This window comes from Zingiber officinale, chromosome 7B, assembly GCF_018446385.1.
Source record: "Zingiber officinale cultivar Zhangliang chromosome 7B, Zo_v1.1, whole genome shotgun sequence".
Lineage (NCBI taxonomy): Eukaryota > Viridiplantae > Streptophyta > Magnoliopsida > Zingiberales > Zingiberaceae > Zingiber > Zingiber officinale.
The window spans coordinates 4,725,554-4,750,569 of record NC_055999.1 but is presented as its reverse complement, the minus strand read 5'-3'; the positions used below and the strand labels follow the sequence as shown (position 1 = coordinate 4,750,569).

General features: G+C 39.5%; 1 protein-coding gene across 3 annotated transcripts; it reads left to right on the top strand.

The window, feature by feature from the left end:
• Positions 1–12,775: 12,775 nt before the first annotated feature.
• Positions 12,776–15,836, top strand: LOC122005119 (DNA-dependent metalloprotease WSS1-like). 3 transcript variants are annotated; one of them, XM_042560039.1, is made up of 4 exons: positions 12,776–13,086; positions 13,172–13,367; positions 13,999–14,571; positions 15,511–15,836. In XM_042560039.1, the coding sequence occupies exons 1-4, from the start codon at positions 12,932–12,934 to the stop codon at positions 15,679–15,681; spliced, it is 1,095 nt and encodes a 364-aa protein (XP_042415973.1). In that variant the 5' UTR covers positions 12,776–12,931; the 3' UTR covers positions 15,682–15,836. The 3 variants fall into 3 exon arrangements, with proteins under 3 accessions (XP_042415973.1, XP_042415974.1, XP_042415975.1); XM_042560040.1 differs by lacking the exon at positions 15,511–15,836 and adding an exon at positions 14,713–15,491; XM_042560041.1 differs by having other exon boundaries at positions 12,925–13,063.
• The last annotated feature ends 9,180 nt before the right edge of the window (positions 15,837–25,016 follow it).

The following is a 25,016-nucleotide window of genomic DNA, read 5'->3' as shown; positions in this document are numbered from 1 at the left end:
TTTTATTAAGCTTTTCAGAATGAAGGGTGTTCTTAGGCAACCCCTTTCTTTGTTTTTTTACCAACAATGCATATAAAATGTTCGATTGAGAATGTATACGATCACCTTTAATGTGATTTCAAAATTCTTCCAATGCCAATGTTATCGACTGTTTCATCTTTCTTCATGAAAATATTCTGTCTTAAATTGACCCTATGATTTTTTTCCCTTCATATAATTTAGGAATGAACGGTAAGATGAATGTAGAATGAGCGTAAACACACTACAATGAAAGTGATTTGGCTATTCAAGACGTATATGTTGGCAGTAGTGTACCACGTGTGCAGTTCAGTTAAACTGCTTTTACTGCATGTAGTAGTTCGAACTGCTTGAACACATGATATATGTGTGGGTCCAAGTGAGGATTTGGAAAATACGTGAATCGCCGCAGGGAGGTTGATTGCTAAAAGCAGAGGTTAAGGATTCCGAGAGAAGGACATCCAAGATCTATAAGGATTTGGTTCGTGGAGGAGGAAGAATTTTTTGATTTTTGTAATCGTCCTTTAGACGATAAGCATCAAAAAACATATTAAGAAGGAATAACAGCACGATAAGTTAGTAATACCGAGTAGGATAGAAATTATCCTACGGGTGGATAAGAAGATATAGTGAAATCTCATGGTTTCCCAACTTTGATATTAATAGAGGGTTGCATCCTCATATAGTTAAACACATATTTATATAGACTTTAATCCTAAAACTAAGAAAGAAAATAAATCCTAATATATGGATTTCAATTCCAATAATCTTGTAGAAAAAAAATCCTTTCAGAAAAGAAAACCACTTGACAGAAATTGAAATTAACATAATAGAACACTTATATAGACAAACTAGGATCCATAAATACCAAATAAAATACTAAAAGTATCCTAAATATTAGTAAAATGGGAATTAAAAAAAATAGTAATAAAATTGGCGAAGGCTCGGATGAGGGCTTAAACTGTTAGGGTAGGATCGGTGTACATATGAGAAAAAGGTGAATCGTGTGTCTTTTAAAAACTTATTTTTTTCATTTTAAAATCAAGTACGCTGTGGAATAAAACAATAGAGAACCAAAAAGCAAGAACATGAACTTAAGGAGTTACTTGGTTCAGAACCTTTGATGACTCCTACTCCAAGATTCACGATTCCTCAGACTGTATCGACGGACAATCCACTATAAACTTCTTCTGAAATCACCGGAAGAGAGAATCAAATACATGTAGTGAACTAAGGACAACTATAACAATCTATATATTCCTTTATGCACCAAAACTTAAAGATTATTGGATCGAGCTCGGTGTTGGATGACTTCTCTATAGTAGTAAGACGTCGTAATGTCATACACTACAACAAATATAACTTTCTGCAGCACGTCATCAACAGCGCACAGTTAAGGCGCGCCATTAATAATAGTTTTACGGTACACCCAATAAAGTGTTAGTGTGTGCACTTATGTGCCAAAACACTCCTTATGTATTTTATGGATAATTATTTAATAAAGGCAAGTATTTATCATTAATTATTTACTTTTCTGTACGTATATAATTAATGATAAAGTCCCACAGATTAATGGGTATACTAATCTGAAAATAGTCCTTGATGTTAGAGTGTATACTAAAAGCCTAGCTTTTGTATAAACATTTATTTAGAATCACAATGGTCAAATATCTACATTTATTTGTTAAATGTAATTTTTTCAATTAATTTATATAGTAGACAACATAGTGTGTGGTGTCATACACAAAAGATCATGTTGTCGGTTCTTTATAAATTATAAACAATTGCTCGCGACTAAGATGGAAAGGAACAAACCGTTGAAGTAGTCGTAGTGTAATTAAATATTAGTTTATCTTAACTAATAAATTACACTGATACACTCCAAGTGTATTGAGTAGGACCATTTTAGGTAAGTTCTTTTTGTACTGACTTTATAAAAGAACTAGACCTTAGTTATTATGGAAGTGTGTACTCTTAATCCTAATATGATAACAAACACATATATTTAGTATTTATTTCTTTGACTTATCAATGGGTGAGATTTAACTCGATAAGTCAATAAGCTCGATAAGTTGGGAAATGATATTACTTATAGTATGTGTTGTTGATTATAGAAGGAATCTGTGTCCTAGTTATCTAGGTTGAAAATGTCCCCAAGAGGAGCTTATAAGAATTGTCATGTTAAACCTTGCAGGTGGATTTAGTCCGACATGACAATGAAGTTGAGTGGTACTACTCTTAAAGCTAGATATTAATTAAGTGAGTTGTCAGTAACTTACTTAATTAGTGGGCATTCGTTATCTTAAACACAGGGAGACTAACACACTCATGATAAGAAGGAGCCCATAATGTAATTTGGGATTGGTGCGGTAGTGCGATAATAACTTTCTAGTGGAATGAGTTATTATCGATGAACTTGAGTTGTGTGTTCGGGGCGAACACGGGATACTCAAATTCATCGGAAGACCAAAACCAATTTCTCTTCTAGGTCCCTGTCGTAGCCTCATTAAAGTCTCAAATCCATTCAAAGAAAGACTCATCTTGGTGTCCAAGAAGGGGGCCGGTCCATTGCTTGGTGACCAAGCAATGGTCGGCCATCATATCCTCTTAAAGGGGTCGGCCCCTTGCTTGGTGCCCAAGCAAGAGGGGGCCAGCCACAATAATTCAAACAAGGAGGGGTGTTTTTGAATTTTTAAAATCTTCTCTTTGTAGAAAACTACAAGTTTTAAAAGAGAGATTTTAAAATTTAAAAACTTTCCTTATTTGAATTAGGCCACATGTTTTAAAAGAAAGTTTAAAAGTTTTAAAACTTTCCCTTTTAACCATCCTCATGGTTTAGAAAAAAAGGAAGAGAAGTTTTAAAATTTAAATTTTCTATCACCATGTTAAAAAAGGAAATTTTATAAGAGAAGTTTTAAATTTTAAAACATGGTTTTAATTTTTAAAACTTTCATCTTTTAACTCCTACTTTAGGAAATTGAAAGAGAGCTTGTAAAATTTTATAAAAGGATTTCTTCTTGTAAAATTTTATAAAAAAATATATTTCCTTCCTTATAGGGGCTGACCACCCTTGCTTGGTGCCTAAGCAAGGGGCCGACCAATAGGATTAAATCATCATCCAATCAAATATATGATTGGTGATTGATTCAATCAAGAGGAAAGAAAAGGAAAAAATTAAAAGGGAAAAGGAAAAACATGAGAAAGATTTTAATTTTTTATAAAATGTTTTTCCTTATTTCCCTTGGGCAAGTATTATAAAAGAAGGGGAGGAGAGGCTTCATGAATTAATGAATTCTTTTTCTCTCTTCTCTCTAGTCTCCTCCTTAGGGCCGACCCCTAGCTCTTTATCGTGCTAGGGTCGGCCACACATATTGCTTGTGGTTCCTTTAAGTGGCCGGATACAAGAAGGAGAAGGAGAAGAAGAAGAAGAAGAAGAAGACATCTAATTCTAATCTCTTGCTTGTGCTATCTCATGATGGCCGGATCTCTCCCCTTGCCTTTCCCTTGCTCTCTTTGGTTCCTAAATTGGTGGTGGTGGCCGGATTTTAGGGCATTACCGAAGTCAATGTCCTAAAGGGAAGAAGTCAATCAAAGTTAAAGGAGAAAACACAAATCAAGGGGGAGCTTCTAAGAGCAAACCCAAGGTAACCTTTAATAGTGCAATTCCTCTTAGTCATGATAAAATGCATGTTAGAAATAACACTTATCATTTTAATGCAAATTATCATGAAAGTAATAAGCATGATAGCACTAAGGGTAAATACATTCCTCCTCATGCTAGAACTACCACACCTAAAGTTAGGAAGGTAGATAACCATTTAGGCAATAACTCTAAGGACTTTAGATATATGCCTAAAAATAGAAATGCTCATAGGGGTCAAGAAAAATCCAAATCTATGGATTTAATGACGGAGAACCAAGTCTTGAGGTCAAGACTTGATAACTTAGAAAGGACCCTAGCAAGAATGGAAAATATGCTTAGGGGTCAAAATGAGCAAACTCTAGGGAGAGCTAGACAAGAGTCATCCAATGGCTATAGAGGTTTGGGATATAAACCTAAAGTCAAGAAGGATGTGACTTCCTTTCATAGAGTTTCATATAGCTATGGAACCAACCCTAGGTTTAGAGGTCAAGTCAAAGATACTAGGGAAGGAATCCCTAAAGGTCTTTTTGGCAAAACCAATGTGGCTAAGACTTCTAAGAAGTCTAACAAAGTCACAAGGAAGATCACAAGAGAGGTCATCCCTAAAGTCGATCTAGTAAAGGTGAGTAAGGCTCCAAAAAGGCCTAATAAAGTCACAAATAAGGTTACAAGGGAAGTTATCCTTAGGAGTGACCTAGTAGAAGTGACCAAAGCTTCTAAGAAGCCTAGAAAGGTCCTTAGGAAGGTAACTAGGGAAGTCATCCCTAGGGAATACCTAGAGCATCCAAGGAGCACCAATAGGTTTTGGGTTCCTAGGAGCATATTCTCTACACCCTAGGTGGGTTTAGAGAGTGTCAACTCCATTTGGAATGGTAGTTAACCCAACCTTGTTAAAGTTGACACTTGAAAGCATTTTCAAGGTTAACCTTTGAAAATGAAAAGGATTGTAGGGTTACTCTTTGAAAGAGTAATATATGTGCCAAAATTTGAAGAGTTGAACTTAATCTAACTTGATACACTTAAAAAAAGTATAAGAAAAATTAAGTTAGAATTTTGATACTTTCTTAAGGAATTAAGAGAAAACTCATGCTTTAATCAAATGTGATTAAAGCCTTGAAGAGCAAAAATGTGTCAAAGTTTGAGAAGTTAAATCTAATTTAAATTGACACACTAGAGAGAAGCAAAAGTAATGCCAAATTTGGAATTCGGCATTTTCTTATGGAATTAAGGGAAATGTAAACCTTAATCCAAATTGTCATTCTTGGAAAGAGTAACATATGCCAAATCTTAAGGAATTATATTTGAATTAAATTGGCACAATGTAGAAAACGATAAGAAATGCTAAGTTGGGGTTTTGACATTTTCTTAGAAGGCTAAAGGAGAATCTAAGCCTTAATTTGATTTCATTTATTCTTTGAAAAAGTAAAATCTGTCATACTTTGAGGAATTTGTTTAATTTAAAATGGCACAAATTTAGAAAGGGAAAAGAAATGTCAAAATTGGGTTTGGCACATTCTTGATGAAATTGGGCAATCGAGGATTTAATTTTAAGGTTTAGCTAAAAATTGAGGATACTTAGATAGATTATCTAGGTATATTTTGTCTATTCTAAAATGACATGATTGTTTGCCCATCATATGTCATGACATCATATTTATTTTTGCATTCATTTTTATTATGAAAAATACAAAAATATCATGTCATGTCATACATACATCATGTAGCTATAGCATGTTTTTCTTTTGAAAATTGCTTATTTTGATGTATGTCATGTAACATCATGCATTATTTTAATTTCCTACTATTAAGGACAAAAGACATTTACTAAGAATGGTAAATATCCCAACAAGTGAGATTATACCAAATGACATCTTAGATGGATGATCATAAGTCTCATAATGCCTAGATAGATATGCATGATCCCTTAGTTTAGGGCAAAATCAAATATACATCTCACAAGAACTATAAGGTGACTTGAATGTGTTTTAATACGCGTTAGATACAAGTGAGATGTTAGGATGGTGAACAAAACTCAAGATGTTGATTTAGTGCATCTTGTTGAGTTTTAGGTTCATCAAAATACATAGTTATATGACTTCCAATCATTGGGAAAGCTAATGTACAAGTCATGTGCATTGAGCCCAAAGAACATGGTTGGATATTGGTTTTGAACATGATTTTAAAATGCTTTTGAAAAACCTTGGTGAAGACTATCTTTTGATAGTGATCATCACTGAATAGTTAGACACAAACTTGAAGAAAACACTAAAGTTTTTATAAGTTTTCAAATTTATGTCAATATTTGAAAATAAGAAGTATTTTCTTATAAAACTATTTTTTTCTTGATAAAGTATATCCTAAATAATGTCTACATAAATTTTCATGATTTTTAGAATTTTGTAGAATTTTTGGGGAGTTTCTGAATTTCGCTGAAATTGAATTTCAGCAAATCAGAAACTCAATCGATCAACCGATCGATTGGGATGGGTTTGATCGATCAGCCGATCGATTGAGAAGTCATTTCCCACGGACAGAAGGGTATTGAATCGATCAGCCGATCGATTGACCCAGGCTAGATCGATCAGTGGATTGATTCAGAGGGTATTTCTGCGAGCAGTAGCTTGCGGAATCAATCAATGGATCGATTGAAGTGATTTCAATCGATTGAGTCTCAACTTCAATCGATTGGGAAGTCTGATTTTGGCCTGAAAAGCCTGATTTCAGCACTTCAAGTCTCAATAACCATTCCAAACCCCTTGGGATACATTTGTAGACATTTAGGGAGAGTTTTCATGATTAAAACAAATATGGATTGGTTAATAGAAACCAAAGTGAAGTTTAGGATAAGGTTTAGTTTCAATTCTGAATTTTAGAATCTTAAAACTTCAAGTTCTAGTTTTCAAGGGTCATTAACCATTCCTAATCCTTTGGCATACACTTGTATCCATTTAGGGGGAGTTTTCATGTTGAAAGCAAGTATGGATTGGTTAAGGTAGACTTAGGTGAAGTTTAGGTTGAGGTTTAGCTTCTTTATTGAATTTTGAACCTCAAAACTTTGAGTTTTGGTTTCCTAATTATTTAGGAACCCCAAGTCATTGTTGGTGCAATGATAGAAATTTGACCATGTTTTTAGGGGGAGTTACTCTTTGAAAACATAAAAATCTTTTCAAAGACCTTAGAAGGGGGGTAAACCTTCGTGATGAATTAATACTCAGGGTCGAGTATTGGGGAGTAATGGAAGATTGGTTATCTTCATTGCTAGGATGATAAATGCTCTCGGCTGAGCATTGTGGAGTAGATTATTGCTCAAGGGGGAGCATTGGGTTAATGAAGAGGATCAGACCTTCATTGGTAAAGAGGAAAATGCTCTCGGATGAGCATTGTGAAGACGATTACTGCTCAGGGGGAGCATTGAATACAATGAATGAGAGTTTCATTGGGAAGTTGATGCATACTCTAGGATGAGCATTGTGAAGTGAAGTAGAGCTCAAGGGGAAGCTTTGGAGACAATGAAGAATATGAGATCTTCATTGTGGGGTTGTTAACAACATGTGAGGTTGTAAACAATGAAGAGTTAACTCTTATGGAGAAGAGTTTGTTTTCCGATTTGATGTGTGACAAAGGGGGAGAATGGAAGGTTAAGTTAGGCCTTCATCCCAAACAAAGGGAATTTGCCCTCTAGGAAAGGGAGAGAATGAAGGAAACCTTCATTCATGCGTTGTCATGAGAGGATTAAAGCTATGGGATTTAGCCTTGGTATAAAGAAAATGTTAAGGCTATGGAACTTAGCCTAACTTAGAGGAATTGTCAAACATCAAAAAGGGGGAGATTGTTGGGGCAATTTTCCTAGGTCAAGTTTGACCAGTTTGACTAAGCTTGAGTTGAGTTAAGCTTGAGTCGGGATTTGCGTTTTGATGTTTGACAATATATGGAGATTACTAGGGCAATCGTCCGGTTATGGAGATGGTCAAGGGATTGACCAGGTTGATGAAGAGTGAAAATCCAAGTGGGTCAGTGTTGACTGGAGACTTGACCGGGAAAGTCCTAACTGGAGGTTAGACAAGAAAGAAGTCAAGTAGGTCAAGGTTGACAAGAGACTTGACTGGGAAAGTCCTAATTGAAGATTAGGCAAAGGTAAGTCCAATAGGAAGGTTGGTAAGAGTGAAAATCCAAGTAGGTCAGTGTTGATCAGATTTGGTGGTGAAAGTCCTGATAAGTGAGATCAGGCAAATTGGAAAGTCCAAGTGTGAACTTGGCAAAGGAGAAAGTCCTGGTGATGAGCCAGACAATTGGAAAGTCCAAGTGTGAGCTTGGCATAGGTTGTAAGTCCAAGTATGTGGTCTTGGCGAGGTAAGTCCTAGTATGACTTGGCGATGAGAATCCGACAACTAGGATAAGGCCGATGGAAGCTCCAGAAGGCAAGACGTGAAGGATAGGGAGATATCCAAGGGACGCAAGGCTGATGGAGGAGGCTAGAAGACTAGTTCGAGGTTGGTCGGGAGTAGTCAAATGCTAGGCGTGCAAACCCAATAGGTCATGGTTGACCGAGAGTTGGGTTTGGGAAGCTGGACTTGAGTTTGAGTCAAGTCCAAGGTGTTCAATCGATCGGGCAATCGATTGAATATGCTCCAATCGACCAGCCGATCGATTGGAGTGTGCTGCGATTGTTGGAATAACGCAATCGATCGGTCGATCGATTGGGGTCAGGAAATCGCGAGCACAGAAGCTCTCCCAATCGATCGAGCGATCGATTGGGAGCTGCCAATCGATCGATCGATCGATTGGGAGCTGCCAATCGATCGATCGATCGATTGGGCAGCAAAAGCTCTCGCCCGGACGCGAGAACACAAAAAGGCTCCGAATCAATCGGTCGATCGATTCAAGCAGTCCCAATCGATCGGTCGATTAATTGGGAAGTGACCGTTGCGCAGGTTGCAGGTGATGGACGACTGGGATTGCTGACTGCTGACGTGGCAATTGATTGGGGATGGATTGGATCGATTGGGAACACTGTTTGAGCCTTGGCGGAGCGTTTTCTTGATAGTTCTTCGCGAGCTTTCTCCTGCGATTTGTGTGCGACTTTCACAGCGACTTCTCCACAACTCTCTCCGCCAGTCTTGAAAGTTCTTGGAGGCACATCCAAGTCAAGAGGTGAGTTGCAACAAGAAGAAGAAGCTAGGGTTAGGATTTATTGTACAAATCTTGTAAGATTTCCCTTGTATTTGCTTCTCTTTATACTCTTGTTGTATTGTGAGTTTGTAAGGCTTCTCCGCCTTCGGTAGTTACCGCAAAGGAGTGGTTTCATAGTGGAGGGTGCGTGAGTGTGTGGATCCTTGGAATAGTCACCTCTGCTTGAGGTGGATACTAAGTAAATCCTTAGAGTTATCATTGTTGGTGTTTGGTTCTTGTATTTTCCGCTGCACATCATCAAGAAGAAGCAAACCAACTCAAGCGCGACGAACCGATATTCATCCCCCTCTAGCAGGCACAAAGATCCCAACAGTTAATTTCTTATTTAAGCATGTAATGATTTTAAAGAACTTTTTATTTAATCTAAAATATACCTCATCGGAACCTTTAGAAATGAGTGCGGACTCGTGGCTTGATTCGGGTTCAGACCAGTCTTTCGATTCACTTTCCAATTCAGGTCTGTGCGCCATCAGTGCGAGGTAGTTGGAGTGCTTCAGTTCTCTACCGTCTAATTCATCTCCAGACGATTCATCCCACGTCGCTTTGAGGGCCTTCCTTTTTTTCAGATTCAGGCAGTTGGTCTTGTTGTGCCCCTTCTTGTTGCATCCGAAATAGATCACGTTCTTGTTGTTAGAGTTGGAAGCAGAGTTGATCTTCTGCAAGTCCTTGTTGGTGAAGTTTTGCATTCTCCTGGTGAATATTTTCTTACCAAGTTCACCAGGTGTTCTTCATCATCTAAGTCTGAGTCAGACTCGTGTTCAGTTTTTGGCTTGGATTTGGATTTGTCTTTTGATGATCCTGCAATAAGAGCAAGACTTTTCTTGAATTTGGTGTTAGTCTGTTCGTGTAGTTCTAGTTCACAAAATAATTCATCTAGTTTTAATTTTGACAATCTCCTCGAAATCTTATATGCATCCACGATGGATGCCCATAGTGCATTTCAAGGAGATGCGTTTAAGGCATACCTTATCAGGTCCCGGTTCTATAATTGGTGGTCGATTGTGTCGAGTCCGTTGAGGATGTTCTTTATCCTTGTGTGTAGCTGACTTGCCGTCTCACCTTCCTTTATTTTGACATTAAATAATTTATTTAAAAATAAGTCTCTTTTTGTTACCTTAGCGTTGTTAGTTCCCTCGTGCAATTCTATGAGCTTGTCCCAAAGTTCCTTTGCATTTTCGTGTGGGCCGATGCGGTTCAGCTCTTCTTTCGTTAGTCCGCACTGAATTGTGTTGAATGCTTTGAAATCGATCTGCGCCTTTTTCTTCATTTTCGGATTATAATGTTCCCGGTCCATTGGAATTCCGGCGTTGTCGATTGGAGCTTTGTAGCCTCTGGTGATGCTGAACCACTGGTCAAAGTCGGTCTTCAGGTACACCTCCATCCACTTCTTCCAGTAAGGGAAGTCGTCACCGTTGAATAGGGGGAAGACGAATGGTGATGTACCCTTCAAGTTGTGTCATTTCACAGTTGTAGAAAGAAAAACTAAAATGAGATACCAAGACTTGGTCTTGGATTAGCAATATTTGAGATAAATAAAATGTAGAAAAATTGGAGAGGTGTTACACCAATCTCAAATTAAACCCGAATGAAAACAATTATCTGAATAGGTAAAGTTTTACCAATTCAGATATAACAAAAAAAACGACAATTCCCCCAGCTTGATTGATGGTTGCACCAAATCAGAGCAAAACTTGCTCTGATACCACTTGTTTAATCAAGTCGCACATGAGAGAGAGAGAGGGGGGGGGGGGTGAATAACGTGGTTTTCAAAAATTCTCTTTTCGTCGTTTTAAAATCAGAGTGCAAGCGCAGCAGAAAAGAAAAACACGAAAAGTAGGCACGAGAGGAACACGAGCGGTTTGCTTGGTTCGGAGCTTTCGGCGATTTCTACTCCAAGACTCAAGTCCCGCGGACCTATTGATGAAAAATTCACTAGAAACCTCTTCCAGTACCTCCGGGAGAGGGAATCGAAGTACAAGTAAAGTTAGAACAAGTGCAACACCCTGCACTTATCCTTTTGCAGTATTTAATTATACAAAAAAAATTTACCGACACTTTGGAGATTGAAGTGGGAGCGTTCGTGTCGATGTCGGTCTGCCGGCCACGATCGGAAGTCCTCGGAGCCGTCGTCGGGCGCAGCAGCTTTGCAGCGGAGTCGTAGCAGAAGTCTAGAGCAATCGGAAGTTCAATCAGACGTGCAGTAGCTCGTATAGGAGTTGTTGAAGAAGCTTTGGGTGAGCAACCTTAAATAGGGCATGGAAGACACCTTCCATAGTCATGAAAGGTGCCTCCAATGAGACAAGTTTGATCCCGAATAATCCAAGACTTATCCGTTACGATGTCAAAATTTTATTCCATGAAAAGTGTTTTTCATAGTCATGAAAAATATCTTATATGAACAGTACGAAGACGTCTATCATCGATTAACCGAATAAATTGAAAAAAAAATGTACATATATTCCTAACGGATAGCCCTCCCCGTCAAGAAATTTTCAAATTCCCTAAATGCAACGTGTTCTGATTTTTAAACCTTTTTAATTGACTTTTGTAAGAATTATTCCGGTTGATTTTTAAATTATGCATTCACGGTGCCAATGAGGTCAAAATCGGCCCCACAATCTGTTTTCTTTTTTATGCCGAAAGCATTCGGCGGTGTCTTAAACATTGATAAAATAAGCAAATAATTTCCCTCCACGATGGTGTGCTAGTCTAAGATTACTGTGTTGCTAAGGAAAGTATCGCTTAAGAATGACACAAGTAATTGTTTCATTTTGCTCAGGAGGTCCTCACAAATCTTGCTGAGGATTTTCCAATTTCAATAAATCTACTGGTTCAAATTCATAGTCCAAATTTGGGGAGTCGAAATTAAAAGCAAAATTCTAAACTCTTAACAGATTATTTTTTTAACTCGATTAAAAAACACATGAATGTAGGGTATTTATGTTTCATGGTTTCTTTACAAAAATCATTTTTATGGTAAAGAATTTTGCTTTGAGCAGGTTGGTTGCAAGCAAGATTCAAATACGGACCAGAAGATTGAATTATAGAAGTTGATTTATTGATTTGAATGAATCCCATCTATTATTAAAGTACGCTCGATCTGATATAGAGGATCTGTTCTCAAATTAGTTGATTCTATCTGGAACAATATTTCTATGTTCACTTGTCATCCTTTCCAATAAATGTGTTAAGATGCAAAGTTTCATTTGTCCTCGGGGTATGGTGTCGCGATAGGATATCTAAGTTGTCATTCAGATACTCACGGTTCGATTCCCGGTTATTACGTATTTGCAAGAAATTTGTTGGGTGTTTGGGTTGGCTGTCGCGTGTGCTTCCCGATTTACCCTGGTGGTCGGTGGGAAACTTCTGTGAGACCGGGCCGGTCACCCCCAAAGATAGTCCTAACTGGGATTATCATTTTTTGTCCCCGGGGCCACGGTAGGACATTCAGGTTGTCACTCAGTCACCCGCGGTTCGATCCCTAATTACGACGTATTTGCAGAAATTTTCCTCCAAATGGGGAGCACAATCAAAGGATGCTAGGCGTCTAGGTTGACTGTGTTTCTCGATTTATCCTGATGATCGATGAAAAACTTCCATGGAAAATACAAAGTTGACAAATCAATTTTTTTCTCTTATCTAGTGTTTAAATCTTGTCCTATGTTTAAATCTGGTCAAGGAAAAGAGTCTTTTTTTAATTATTTTCATTTTAAAAAAAATAATTCGCGTCAACTTCAATTAGTTCTTGACAATCAAAGTTTATAAAAGTTTGGTTGGTCGATGATTTTGTAAAAGTAAAAAAAACTTTTAACAGGGCGTTTCGAAAAATTGAAATTCTTATACGACTTTTTATAAAAGAGCTTTTTAGGCTTTTGCCCTTTATTTAATAAATAAATAAAGCCAAAAATATTTACATTGGTGGAAGCGAAAACAATAAAGATTCCCAAATCAAATACCCATCTCTGCGGGGCGATGAAGGATCGTCTCAGTCGGCGGAGATGAAGGCCGTCGGCCCGCCGTGAAGTAGGGAAAAGATAGGTCTTCTGTTTTCCTTTGATCATTCCGCCGATCACCTTGATCATGAGCCTGGACGATCTAAACAAGGTATGGGAGATCAAAACTCTCAAGAAGCCCGGCGAGGATGAGGCCCGCCGTCTCCTTGACCGCATCGCCAAGCAGGTCCAGCCCATTATGCGTCGCCGCAAGTGGAAGGTTAAACTCCTCTCCGAGTTCTAGTATGTTACTCTTCTTTTGCTCTCCTTGTTCCTTTTCCATTTCTTCGACATTTGTTGATCGATTCTTTTGGGGTGGTTGTTGTAGCCCGACCAATCCGGCTCTTTTAGGGCTAAATGTTGGTGGTGGCGTCGAGGTGAAGCTTCGGCTGAGGCGGCCTGGCAGGGAATGGGATTTCTTCCCGTTCGAGCAGGTTCTTGATACAATGCTCCATGAGCTGTGCCACATCGTGCATGGGCCGCACAATGCCTCGTTCTATAAGCTCTGGGATGAGTTGCGCAAGGTGATTCCTCTTGATCAAATTTTCTTCTCATTATCTTTCTAAAAAAAAATATCAAACTTTCCCTTATTTAGGTGTTTAACAAAGTTTTTGGAATCATGATTAATATGATCATCAATATTGAACCAAGATGAATTCATGCTTGGACTTCTATGCTTAATTTTTGCAGTTTTCTTGTCATCTATTTGTGGAGGAAGACGTTTGACTGGCATGACTCCATGTTCTACTAGAAGCTATTGAATTATCAATTGTATTTTCATTTTAATTGTTGAACATTTACTTTTCTTTTTGGTGTATCTATAAGAGATGTTAATCTCTTCTCGTCATAGAAATTTTTGTATACTAAAATTGTTTATTTTTTGTATTGATTTTAATTAAACATGAAAGTTTTTATAATCTTGTCATAGCACAAAAGTTATTCCAACTCTCCATCTATTGTTGTTTTGTTAGCTCATACTTTTAACCCTAGTTTTCTCTTCATCTAGTGCTTTTGTGCGATCAGCAACCAAATATTTGATGATGACATGTCCAATAAAAGCGCAATATCATTATGTTGCAATGCCAAGAGTTTTTTCTTCTTAAGTTCATGACTTTCTAATTTTTAACAGAATTTATATTCCATGTATTTATACAGGAATGTGATGAACTGGTTGCAAAGGGGATAACTGGTACTGGACAAGGATTTGACACCCTTGGAAGACGCTTAGGTGGCTTCTCTGTCCAGCCTTCAGTATCATCGCTCCGGCAGGCTGCAGTTGATGCTGCAGCCAAACGAGCTCGCACTGGGGCTTTGCTACCATCTGGACCAAACAGATTAGGTGGAAACAGTGAAATCATGGGTGCGCTTAGTCCAATACAAGCTGCTGCCATGGCTGCAGAGAGAAGATTGTATGATGATATATGGTGTGGATCTGTGTCAGAAGAAATTAATCTAATAGAAAGTATCACCGAAATTTCAAAGCATCCTGCTCCTGAAATAGGTGAGTCATCAAATTCTAATGGGGAAAAGAAAGGGGATTTAGGTGGTACTGGTAAAATTGAGAAAGGATGGACCAATTTGCACAGTAAAGGCAAGGGTGAAGAGTCTACATCTAGTATCACCTTTGATAGGGCAACAATGCCAGGTGGGTCAATGTCACCTTACCCCAAACACGATACAGACGATAAGGTTATTTGGGAGTGCAGCAAATGCACTCTATTCAATCAAGTATGTGCTCTTCCCCCTATTCAGTCACTTGTTGGCAGTGAACTATTGCATTTTGTTTATTTCTTTTTGTTTTTTTGGCAAAACAGAACTTATTATGCCTGTGTCCATCTTGAGAGAATTATAATGTTATTTTTTTTGTAGGGTTACTTTTTGCTCAAATTGATTCACCAAAATTTGCTAATTTTTCCACTTGTATTGTTATGTGCACACGAGTTACTTTCCCATTTCCATCAATGTGACACCTTTTAGCTTATAACAAGGTACACTTTCAAGTATATGCCCCTCAAATATTTAAGTGGGCTGTATAGAATTTATCCATCCATTGAACCTATGCAACTTTAGTCATAGTAATATTCAATTCTCTTAATTCATTTTAATTACATCATTCAGAGTTATGTCTCCTCTCACTATCCTTCACACTTTCATCTCTATTAACTTGTCTAGCTATACAATATATAGCTTTGCGTAGAGCTAATGAAGGGACAAGATATGACCCTCAATAGTTGGGAAAAAAATATGACTTTTATATATGGCTTAAAAAAGTTTGGTTTGCATGAGAAACTACATACTACTGCATTAACTTAAGCTAAAAAGTAGTTGTTTTAAAGGTATATATTGTAGGCTCATTTTTTTTTTGTTAGTAAGCAAAAAGTTTAATAATCAATGCTCTTTTTTTTTTTACAAATTTTAATACTATATGAGAGGTTTCTCACCAAATAGATACACCTTATGCCCATACTATTTGTTTTGTTTTGTCATCTTATTTTGTTTTCTTCTTGAAAACATTTCAGCTTTAATGATCATATTTTTTGTTGTTTTAGTTGAACATGAATATTTATTCTTTAAAAATTTATTGTGTAGTAGTAGATGCTTCTGAAGAACTAACTTTTGTTGTTTACTTCCTCTTTCTGGTGGATTTGCACACTCGGGTCTCAATAGCCTCTGGGACTAACATGTGAAGCTTGTGGTGCCCCAAAACCAAAAGCAGCTGAGTCTAAATTTAAGACCTGGTCGTGCAAATTTTGTACTCTAGAGAACAGCACTAAGCAAGACAAATGTTCAGCTTGTGGCCAATGGAGATATTCATATGGCCCACCTTTAGATACTTAGATTGCTATAGTCAATTATGGAGCTTGAGTGATCTGCTTCATATATTCTAGGTGCCAGATGAACTGCGTATGATATTTTTCTAAGATGTTACTTGTGTTTCCACCATGACAGCCTCATTTTGAAATACTTCATAGCACCTTTTGGGCTTTTATCCATCTTGGTTCTTAGAATGAGTATTTATTTTTATTCTTTTCGTACTACACAGTTCCTTAAAATGAAATTATACTGGATCAATCTTTATAGTTCCTCCATCGTTTGTATAATAATTTTCACATGCTTGTTCCATAGAGGTTTCATTAAACAGCACTCTGATAGCAATTTTAGGGGATGCATGTTAATATGGAGACAGATTATCAAAATTGCAGACTAGTTTTGTTACTCATTGTGGTAATTTCTGTGGATTTGTTGAACAACACTTCCAATCAACAAAAATGTAGACGTGATCGTTAACCTAGGCACATGCTTGCTCGTTAGATTGGTTAGGTTATGTCCGCGTTAAAAATATTTTAAACCTAACTAATTACATATATGTAGGTCTCCTACCCTCCTTTTCATGCTTTCAAAAAAGTGTATATTGAACAGTGCTCATATAGAGGCTCTAATCCGTTACCTGAGAAAAAAATTCCCTAGCCGCAGCTGTAAAACAACAAAGGTGTATATTATTCTTAATCTGGCAGTACGTTTGCTTGTTAGCTTGTTTGTGGTCAAGCGTTAATGATTCATTAACGGGTATCCGAATCTATATATACCTCTTATAATTTTAAATGTCAAATAATCAAATAAGTGGTTGAATCCCATTGACGGGAAGGAAATCGAGCTAGATTTTGTTTTTTTGAAATGGTACACCAATATTAATCCAAACTGAAATATAAACATTTTATTAGTACTAAATAAGGCTATGATAAATCTTGTTATTGACCATTTAATATGGGGCAAAAATTAAAAGAGTCTTGTTTTTTTTTTAAATAATCAAAAGATATTCCATTTTAATTTTTTTATTAAAAGAATACTCTATCCCTATAAAATAGCGTAACTGTCTTTCATATTAGGACACTTACAAATTAGAGAGGGGTGAATAGCTCCGATCACTTCTCGTCGTTGCAATGTGCTCGTCATTGAATGTGCAGTGGAACTTGAATCAACTTTGACTTCACATGCACAACTTTGACATTTTACTTGATATTCGTTTCCTTAAGATGATTAATCCAAGGTCTCACTTCAGCGATCACTTCCACTATGAACATCCTTCTCAAAAAAATTTCGGAGATGAAGAGGCCTCATACAATGTTGTTCTTACAAGAACACAATAAGAAAAACAAACATGATTACAAAAGAAAATGATTTTACAATGAAGAACCTTATTTTAATTGTTCTTTTTTTATTCTTTGAATTGTCTCTTGGTGATATGGAATACAACAACACTTTCTCTTCGAACCCTCAAGAATCAGAGGCTTCAAATCTCCATGAAACCCCCTTTTCTAAGATTACTTTCGGACTAAAAACATCTTCCAATTAATTTATCTTACCCTTAATCAATTGTCATGTTATATCAAACTATTCAAACCTACAAAACGGCCTTTCTTTTACCCAACCAATCTATTGGTGAGCCACACCAATCGATTGTCAGCTTCCAAGCAATTGTCAACTTCCAATCGATTGACTCAATCAATTCCAAAGCCTTGTGTTCACAGAGAAATCACTATCAATCTATTTGCCAAAGTTGAATCAATCTGCCAATTGATTCAGCAAGGTTCTCTTCGTTCGAGAAACTTAGGTCAATCGATTGCCTCAATTTATTACCTTAGGTTAATCGATTACATCAATCGATTGTCCAACCCTTAAACCTTAAATTTCAGGTTTAGGGTTTACCAATCGATTGCCACATCGCCCTAATCGATTGGTAACCCTAAATTCAGTCTTTTCAAGATTGAATTCATATCTTGCTTTGTATCCGATTGACCTCTATTAGGACCGATGATCGCGGCTAGAAAGGGGGAGTGTGAATAGCCGACCCCAAATCTTCGTTTCTTTCTACAAGTTGACGTTAGCGCAGCGGAAAATAAAACAAAGAAACAAAGACAAGAAGATCAAACCTCAACACGCGTCGATGTAACAAGGTTCGGAGGTGATACTCCTACCCCTCGGCGTGTCCGTAAGGTGGACGAAGCCTATCAATCCGTCGGTGGATGAGTCCCTGGAAAACCGGCTAATAAGAACTCCTTCTGGGTGGAGAAACCTCGCCACAATGTCTTGCAACAGCAAGATAAACAGGAGTACAAGAATACAGCAGGAAACTAAGTACAATACAAAAATGTAGTAACCCTAGCTTGCCTTCTTGTCGACTGGATGAAGCAGCAGCTTCAAGCGACGCCTACAACAGCAGGAACCAGCCGATGAAGTTCACACGAAGCTTCAAGCAGAAGCGAGCTCAGCAAAGCTCAAATCACAGCAGTGAAGAAGAAGAAGCAGAAACTTCGAACCAGAAGAAGAGTGTTCTGTAGCAGCCCTCGATCTCCTTTATATAGCCTGAACCTGCAACTGAGGAGCAAAGCAGACAGCGAAGAAGACGAAGATACCCATTGAATCTCAACGGATATATCTGGACCGATCAAGCTCCACCCTGATCGGTCCGAGGCCTCCCTGATCGGTCTTGGGGACCGATCAGGACCTATGCTGATCGGTCCCCAGACCGATCAGCACTCTTCTCCCAACTCTCTGATCGTCTCCTGATCGGTCTGTGGACCGATCAGGGTGCATGTGGATCGGTCCACAGACCGATCCCCTCCCTTCTGTTCGCTTTCTGATCGGTCTGCAGACCGATCAGATAACATACAGTAGAATACTGTTTGGTTACTGATCGGTCACCAGACCGATCAGATAACCCAGTGTATCACTGGATCGATCCACTGATCGATCCAGAGCTTGGTTTTTGCCCAAACCAAGTCCCAAACCTTCCAAACCAACATCTGGTCAACCTTGACCTGTTGGTACATCATGCTTAGCATCCGGTCACTCCCTTGACCTGCTAAGACTCCCCACCAAGTGTCCGGTCAATCCCTTTGACCCACTTGGACTTTTCTCTTCGTGTCAAGTATCCGGTCACTCCCTTGACCTACTTGACCTTCTCAACACCAGATGTCTGATCACCCTTGATCCATCTAGATTTTCCCTTGCCCGGCTTCACTCATCAGGACTTTCACCTAGCTTCACTCACTAGGGTTTTCACCTGGCTTCACTCACCAGGATTTCCAATCTGCCCGGCTTCACTCACCAGGACTTTCCAACTGTCTGGCTTCACTCACAAGGACTTTCCCACTGCCTGGCTTCACTCACCAGGACTTTCACCTAGCTTTACTCACTAGGGTTTTCACAACTGCCTGGCTTCACTCACCAGGACTTTCCCACTGCCTGGCTTCACTCACCAGGACTTTCCACATCCGGTCCAGAGAACGAGCTACCGAGCCCTCTCTGACCACAGTTCGGAGAACGAGCTACCGAGCCCTCTCCGACTTCCATCCGGTCCAGAGAACAAGCTCCCGAGCCTCTCTGACCACAGTCCGGAGAACGAGCTACCGAGCCCTCTCCGACTTCCCATGTGCCAAGCTTCCATACTTGGACTTCTCCGTGCCAAGTCTCCATACTTGGACTTTTCACCATGCCAAACTCCCTGCTTGGACTTTTCCCATGCCAAGCTCCCTGCTTGGACTTTTCCCGTGCCAAGCTCCCTGCTTGGACTTTTCCCGTGCCAAGCTCCCTGCTTGGACTTTTCCGAGTCAGGTCAACTCACCTCGGGTCAACCAGGTCAACCTTGACCACGGGTTGCACCCACAATCTCCCAAGCTTGTATCCTCGTAAAACATCAAGATACAACTTTTCTGTTCACGTCAAACATTGTCAAACATAACTCATCAAACATCAAAACACAACTCGAGTCAAGTCAACTCGAGTCTGGTCAACCAGGTCAACCTTGACCTAAGGTTGCACCAACAATCTCCCCCTTTTTGATGTTTGACAAAACCCATAATCAAACCCATAATCAAGTTAGGTTAACCCGATAACCTAACTTAGGTTTTCCAATATTCTTCCCTGAACATTCTCTATTCTCCTCAAACCTACACTCTCCCCCTTTTTGACACACATCAAAAAGAGTGAATCAAGGTCAAGAGTTTCTTCCTAATGAAAGTCTCATACCTTTCATTGAAACTCTTAATTTCCCCCTTGATACTAAGGTCCAACAATTAACTTAGTGATAATCACATATCACTCAAGTCTTTAGGAGTAAAAACTCCCCCTAAAAGTCAACTCCCCCTTGACTAATAGGTAAAACTCCCCCTAAAGATCAACTCCCCCTTGACCATTGCACCAACAATGTCTTGGAGAGTTTCAAACCTTCAAAATACCAACTCCCGAGCTGAAATTTCAGACAACCAGTCGAATTTCAGCAATTTGGCACGCCATGATCGGTCACCAGACCGATCAGGCTCCCTCTGGATCGGTCCAGTGACCGATCCACACAGACCTGGACCGATCAGGGAACCTCCTGATCGGTCCACGACCTCTGATTTCTGATTTCTTCTCCCGAAATTCAGAAACCTCTAGAAAATCACAGAAAATTCTAAAAATTATAACATTTTGAGGATACACTCCTCATAACATATACTATCATGGAAAATAGTTTTCTATGAAAATAAGTTCCATTTTCAAATCTTGATACAAAGTTTAAAAGTCTTTGAAATAGCTCAAAGTTAACTCATCTTTGTATCACTTTTCTCAATGATGAATGCTATCACTAGAAAAGCTTCATCAAGGTTTTTCAAATCAATTTTGAAATGATTTTAAACCATTTAATTTAGGACCACAATCTCTGGGCTAAATGTACATGACTTGTACATAAGCTTTCCCTATGATCTCCAATTTTGAATTAGGCTCATCTAGGTACAAGAACTATGCATCTTGTTCCTAACTCATCATCCTAATATCTCACACACATCTAAGGTGTATCAAACACATCCAAGTCAATTTTGATGTGAGATATGGGTTTAGGTTATCTTAGGCTAAGGTCTCATGCATTTTCTAAACATCAATTTGATCTCCATATCAAATTATGTTTTTAACCTTACATCAATTTCATTGATTATAAATGCAAGAAATGATGACATGACATAAAATGATATCATACATAATAACATGTGCCAATGTCATGATGTCATGGCATAAAGTATGAAACTTAAATAAAGCATGACATATAAATAACCTAAGCATTATCATGACATTTCAAATGATCATAGATTAAATATGATGTCATGACATAGCATATGACAAACAATATATGGCAAACAACATGTCAAGGTATAGAAAATACCAAATTCTAGCCTTAGTTGCCATTTTTGATAATTTTGATCATTTTGCCATAAATTCTATATTCCTAAGTGTAATAGACCTAAAATCATATCCTCAAGACTTTTAGATCACTATGTGCCAACTAGATTGACTCTAGAAAATTCCTCAAATGTGGTTGGCACATTCTAATCACCTTAGGAATAATTCTTAATTTCATTTTCAAGGCTTGATTATACCTTGAAAAATCCTAAAGTGCCACATTTTGCCATGATTAGGTTAACTACCTATTCAAGTAAGGTTGACACACCCTAACTAATCTAGCGTGATGAAATCACGCTCCTAGGAACCCAATACCTATTTGAGCTCATTGGGTTCACTAAAAATTCACTAGGGATGACTTCCCTAGCAACCCTCCTAGGCTTTGAAGCCTTGGTCATTTGGGACTCATCAAGATCAACTCTAGGGGTGACTCCCCTTGTGACCTTGGTGATGGTCTTCCTAGCCCTAGATTTTGTTCCATAATCGAATGGAACATTGTGATAAGTGATCTTGACCATTTGGGACTTAGGTTTGTGACTCAAACCTTTCTTGTCCTTGAACTTGGGGTTTTGACCCCTAGACCCTAGAGTCAAGTCCTCAAGAGCCTTTTCTAGAGAGTCAAGTCTTGACCTCAAGACTTGATTCTCCTTTTCTAATACCTCAAGTTTTAATTTGTCATTGTTCTTTGAGGTACTCCTAGGCATATATCTAGTAGTTTTGGGATTCCTACCTAGGTTTCCCTTAACCTTAGATGAGTTAATCCTAGGGTTGACATTTCTAGAGTTGTCCTTATTCAAGCTAACATGTTTAGCACCTAAGCACATATATTGATTCCTATAATTAACATGCTTATCATTATTAGCAATTGCAATAAAACTACTAGCATGTGTCTTATTAGAATTACAATAATGAGCCTTAAAGGTTACCTTAGGGTTTTCCTTAGCTCCCCCTATCGACGTGCTTGGTTTCTTGTCCTTGTGAGATTGTCTCCCCCTCGGACATTGGCTCCGATAATGTCCCCTTCTCTTGCATTGGAAACACATCACGTGCTCCTTGCTCTTGCGTATCGGGACTCCGGCTTCCTTGATCTTTGGCGCCGGTGGAGTCTTCCTAACCCTCTTTGGACATTTACTCTTGTAATGTCCAAATTCCCTACACTCAAAGCACATTATGTGTAATTTGCTAGAAACTAAATGGCTTGAGTTACCTAGAGTTGAGGATGGATGAACGCTCTCTCCTTCATCCCTTCCGGAGGTAGAAGCTTCTTCTTCTTGCTCCGAACTTGAAGAAGAACTCTCCTCTTCTTCTTCTTTAGATGTTGAGTGGCCCTCAACTTCTAAATCCATTCCTCCATGAAGTGAACTCCTTGGCTCACTTGACTCCTCTTCATGGCTTGAAGTGGAGTTCCCCTCATGGAACCTAGCCAAGTTGTTCCACAACTCCTTGGCATTGTTGTATCCACCTATCTTACATAGAATGTCATTAGGTAATGAGAATTCAAATACTTTCATTACCTCATCGTTGATTGTGGAATGGTGGATTTGTTCCCTTGTCCACTTCTTCTTCTCGAGTGGTTTTCCTTCCTTATCCATTGGAGGTTTGAAACCTAATTGAACACAACTCCAATTTTTAAGGTTAGTCATAAGAAAATACCTCATTCTTACCTTCCAATACGCGAAGTCGTCGCGGTCATAGAAAGGTGGAATGGTGATGTCTTCTCCGAGTTGATCCATCTCTAGCTTGTGCTCCCTCGGGTGTTAATCCGGCGAAGAGCGACCTTGCTCTGATACCACTTGTTAGGACCGATGATCGCGACTAGAGAGGGGGGGGTGTGAATATCCGACCCCAAATCTTCGTTTCTTTCTACAAGTTGACGTTAGCGCAGCGGAAAATAAAACAAAGAAACAAAGACAAGAAGATCAAACCTCAACACGCGTCGATGTAACGAGGTTCGGAGGTGATACTCCTACTCCTCGGCGTGTCCGTAAGGTGGATGAAGCCTATCAATCCGTCGGTGGATGAGTCCCCGGAAAACCGGCTAATAAGAACTCCTTCTGAGTGGAGAAACCTCGCCACAATGTCTTGCAACAGCAAGATAAACAGGAGTACAAGAATACAGCAGGAAACTAAGTACAATACAAAAATGTAGTAACCCTAGCTTGCCTTCTTGTTGACTGGATGAAGCAGCAGCTTCAAGCGACGCCTACAACAGCAGGAACCAGCCGATGAAGCTCACACGAAGCTTCAAGCAGAAGCGAGCTCAGCAAAGCTCAAATCACAGCAGTGAAGAAGAAGAAGCAGAAACTTCGAACCAGAAGAAGAGTGTTCTGTAGCAGCCCTCGATCTCCTTTATATAGCCTGAACCTACAACTGAGGAGCAAAGCAGACAGCGAAGAAGACGGAGATACCCGTTGAATCTCAACAGATATATCTGGACCGATCAGGCTCCACCCTGATCGGTCCGAGGCCTCCCTAATCGGTCTTGGGGACCGATCAGGACCTATACTGATTGGTCCCCAGACCGATCAGCACTCTTCTCCCAACTCTCTGATCGTCTCCTGATCAGTCTGTGGACCGATCAGGGTGCATGTGGATCGGTCCACAGACCGATCCCCTCCTTTTCTCTTTGCCTTCTGTTCGCTTTCTGATCGGTCTGCAGACCGATCAGATAACATATAGTAGCATACTGTTTGGTTACTGATCGATCACCAGACCGATCAGATAACCCAGTGTATCACTGGATTGATCCACTCATCGATCCAGAGCTTGGTTTTTGCCCAAACCAAGTCCCAAACCTTCCAAACCAACATCCGGTCAACCTTGACCTGTTGGTACATCATGCTTAGCATCTGGTCACTCCCTTGACCTGCTAAGACTCCCCACCAAGTGTCCGGTCAATACCTTTGACCCACTTGGACTTTTCTCTTCGTGTCAAGTATCCGGTCACTCCCTTGACCTACTTGACCTTCTCAACACCAAATGTCTGATCACCCTTGATCCATCTGGATTTTCCCATGCCTGGCTTCACTCACCAGGATTTCCAATCTGCCCGGCTTCACTCACCAGGACTTTCCAACTGTCTGGCTTCACTCACCAGGACTTTCCCACTGCCTGGCTTCACTCACCAGGACTTTCACCTAGCTTTACTCACTAGGGTTTTCACAACTGCCTGGCTTCACTCACCAGGACTTTCCCACTGCCTGGCTTCACTCACCAGGACTTTCCACATCCAGTCCAGAGAACGAGCTACCGAGCCCTCTCTGACCACAGTTCGGAGAACGAGCTACCGAGCCCTCTCCGACTTCCATCCGGTCCAGAGAACGAGCTCCCGAGCCTCTCTGACCACAGTCCGGAGAATGAGCTACCGAGCCCTCTCCGACTTCCCATGTGCCAAGCTTCCATACTTGGACTTCTCCGTGCCAAGTCTCCATACTTGGACTTTTCCCGTGCCAAGCTCCCTGCTTGGACTTTTCACCATGCCAAACTCCCTGCTTGGACTTTTCCCATGCCAAGCTCCCTGCTTGGACTTTTCCCGTGCCAAGCTCCCTGCTTGGACTTTTCCGAGTCAGGTCAACTCACCTCGGGTCAACCAGGTCAACCATGACCACGGGTTGCACCCACAATCTCCCAAGCTTGTATCCTCGTCAAACATCAAAACACAACTCGAGTCAAGTCAACTCGAGTCTGGTCAACCAGGTCAACCTTGACCTAAGGTTGCACCAACAACCTCAACCTACCATAACTTTCTCTGTTCAAAATTCAGTCATTCGTGACCTATTGAGACTTTTTGTTGTCTAATATTCGATCAACCTTGGTCTATCAAGACTTTCTCACCAAGTATCCAGTCCTCCTTCGTCGTATTTGGACTTTCCTCTTGCCAACTTCCCCTTGGACTTTCGATCACCAAGTGTTCTGTCCTCTTTGACTCATTTGGACTTTCCTCTTACAAACTTTCT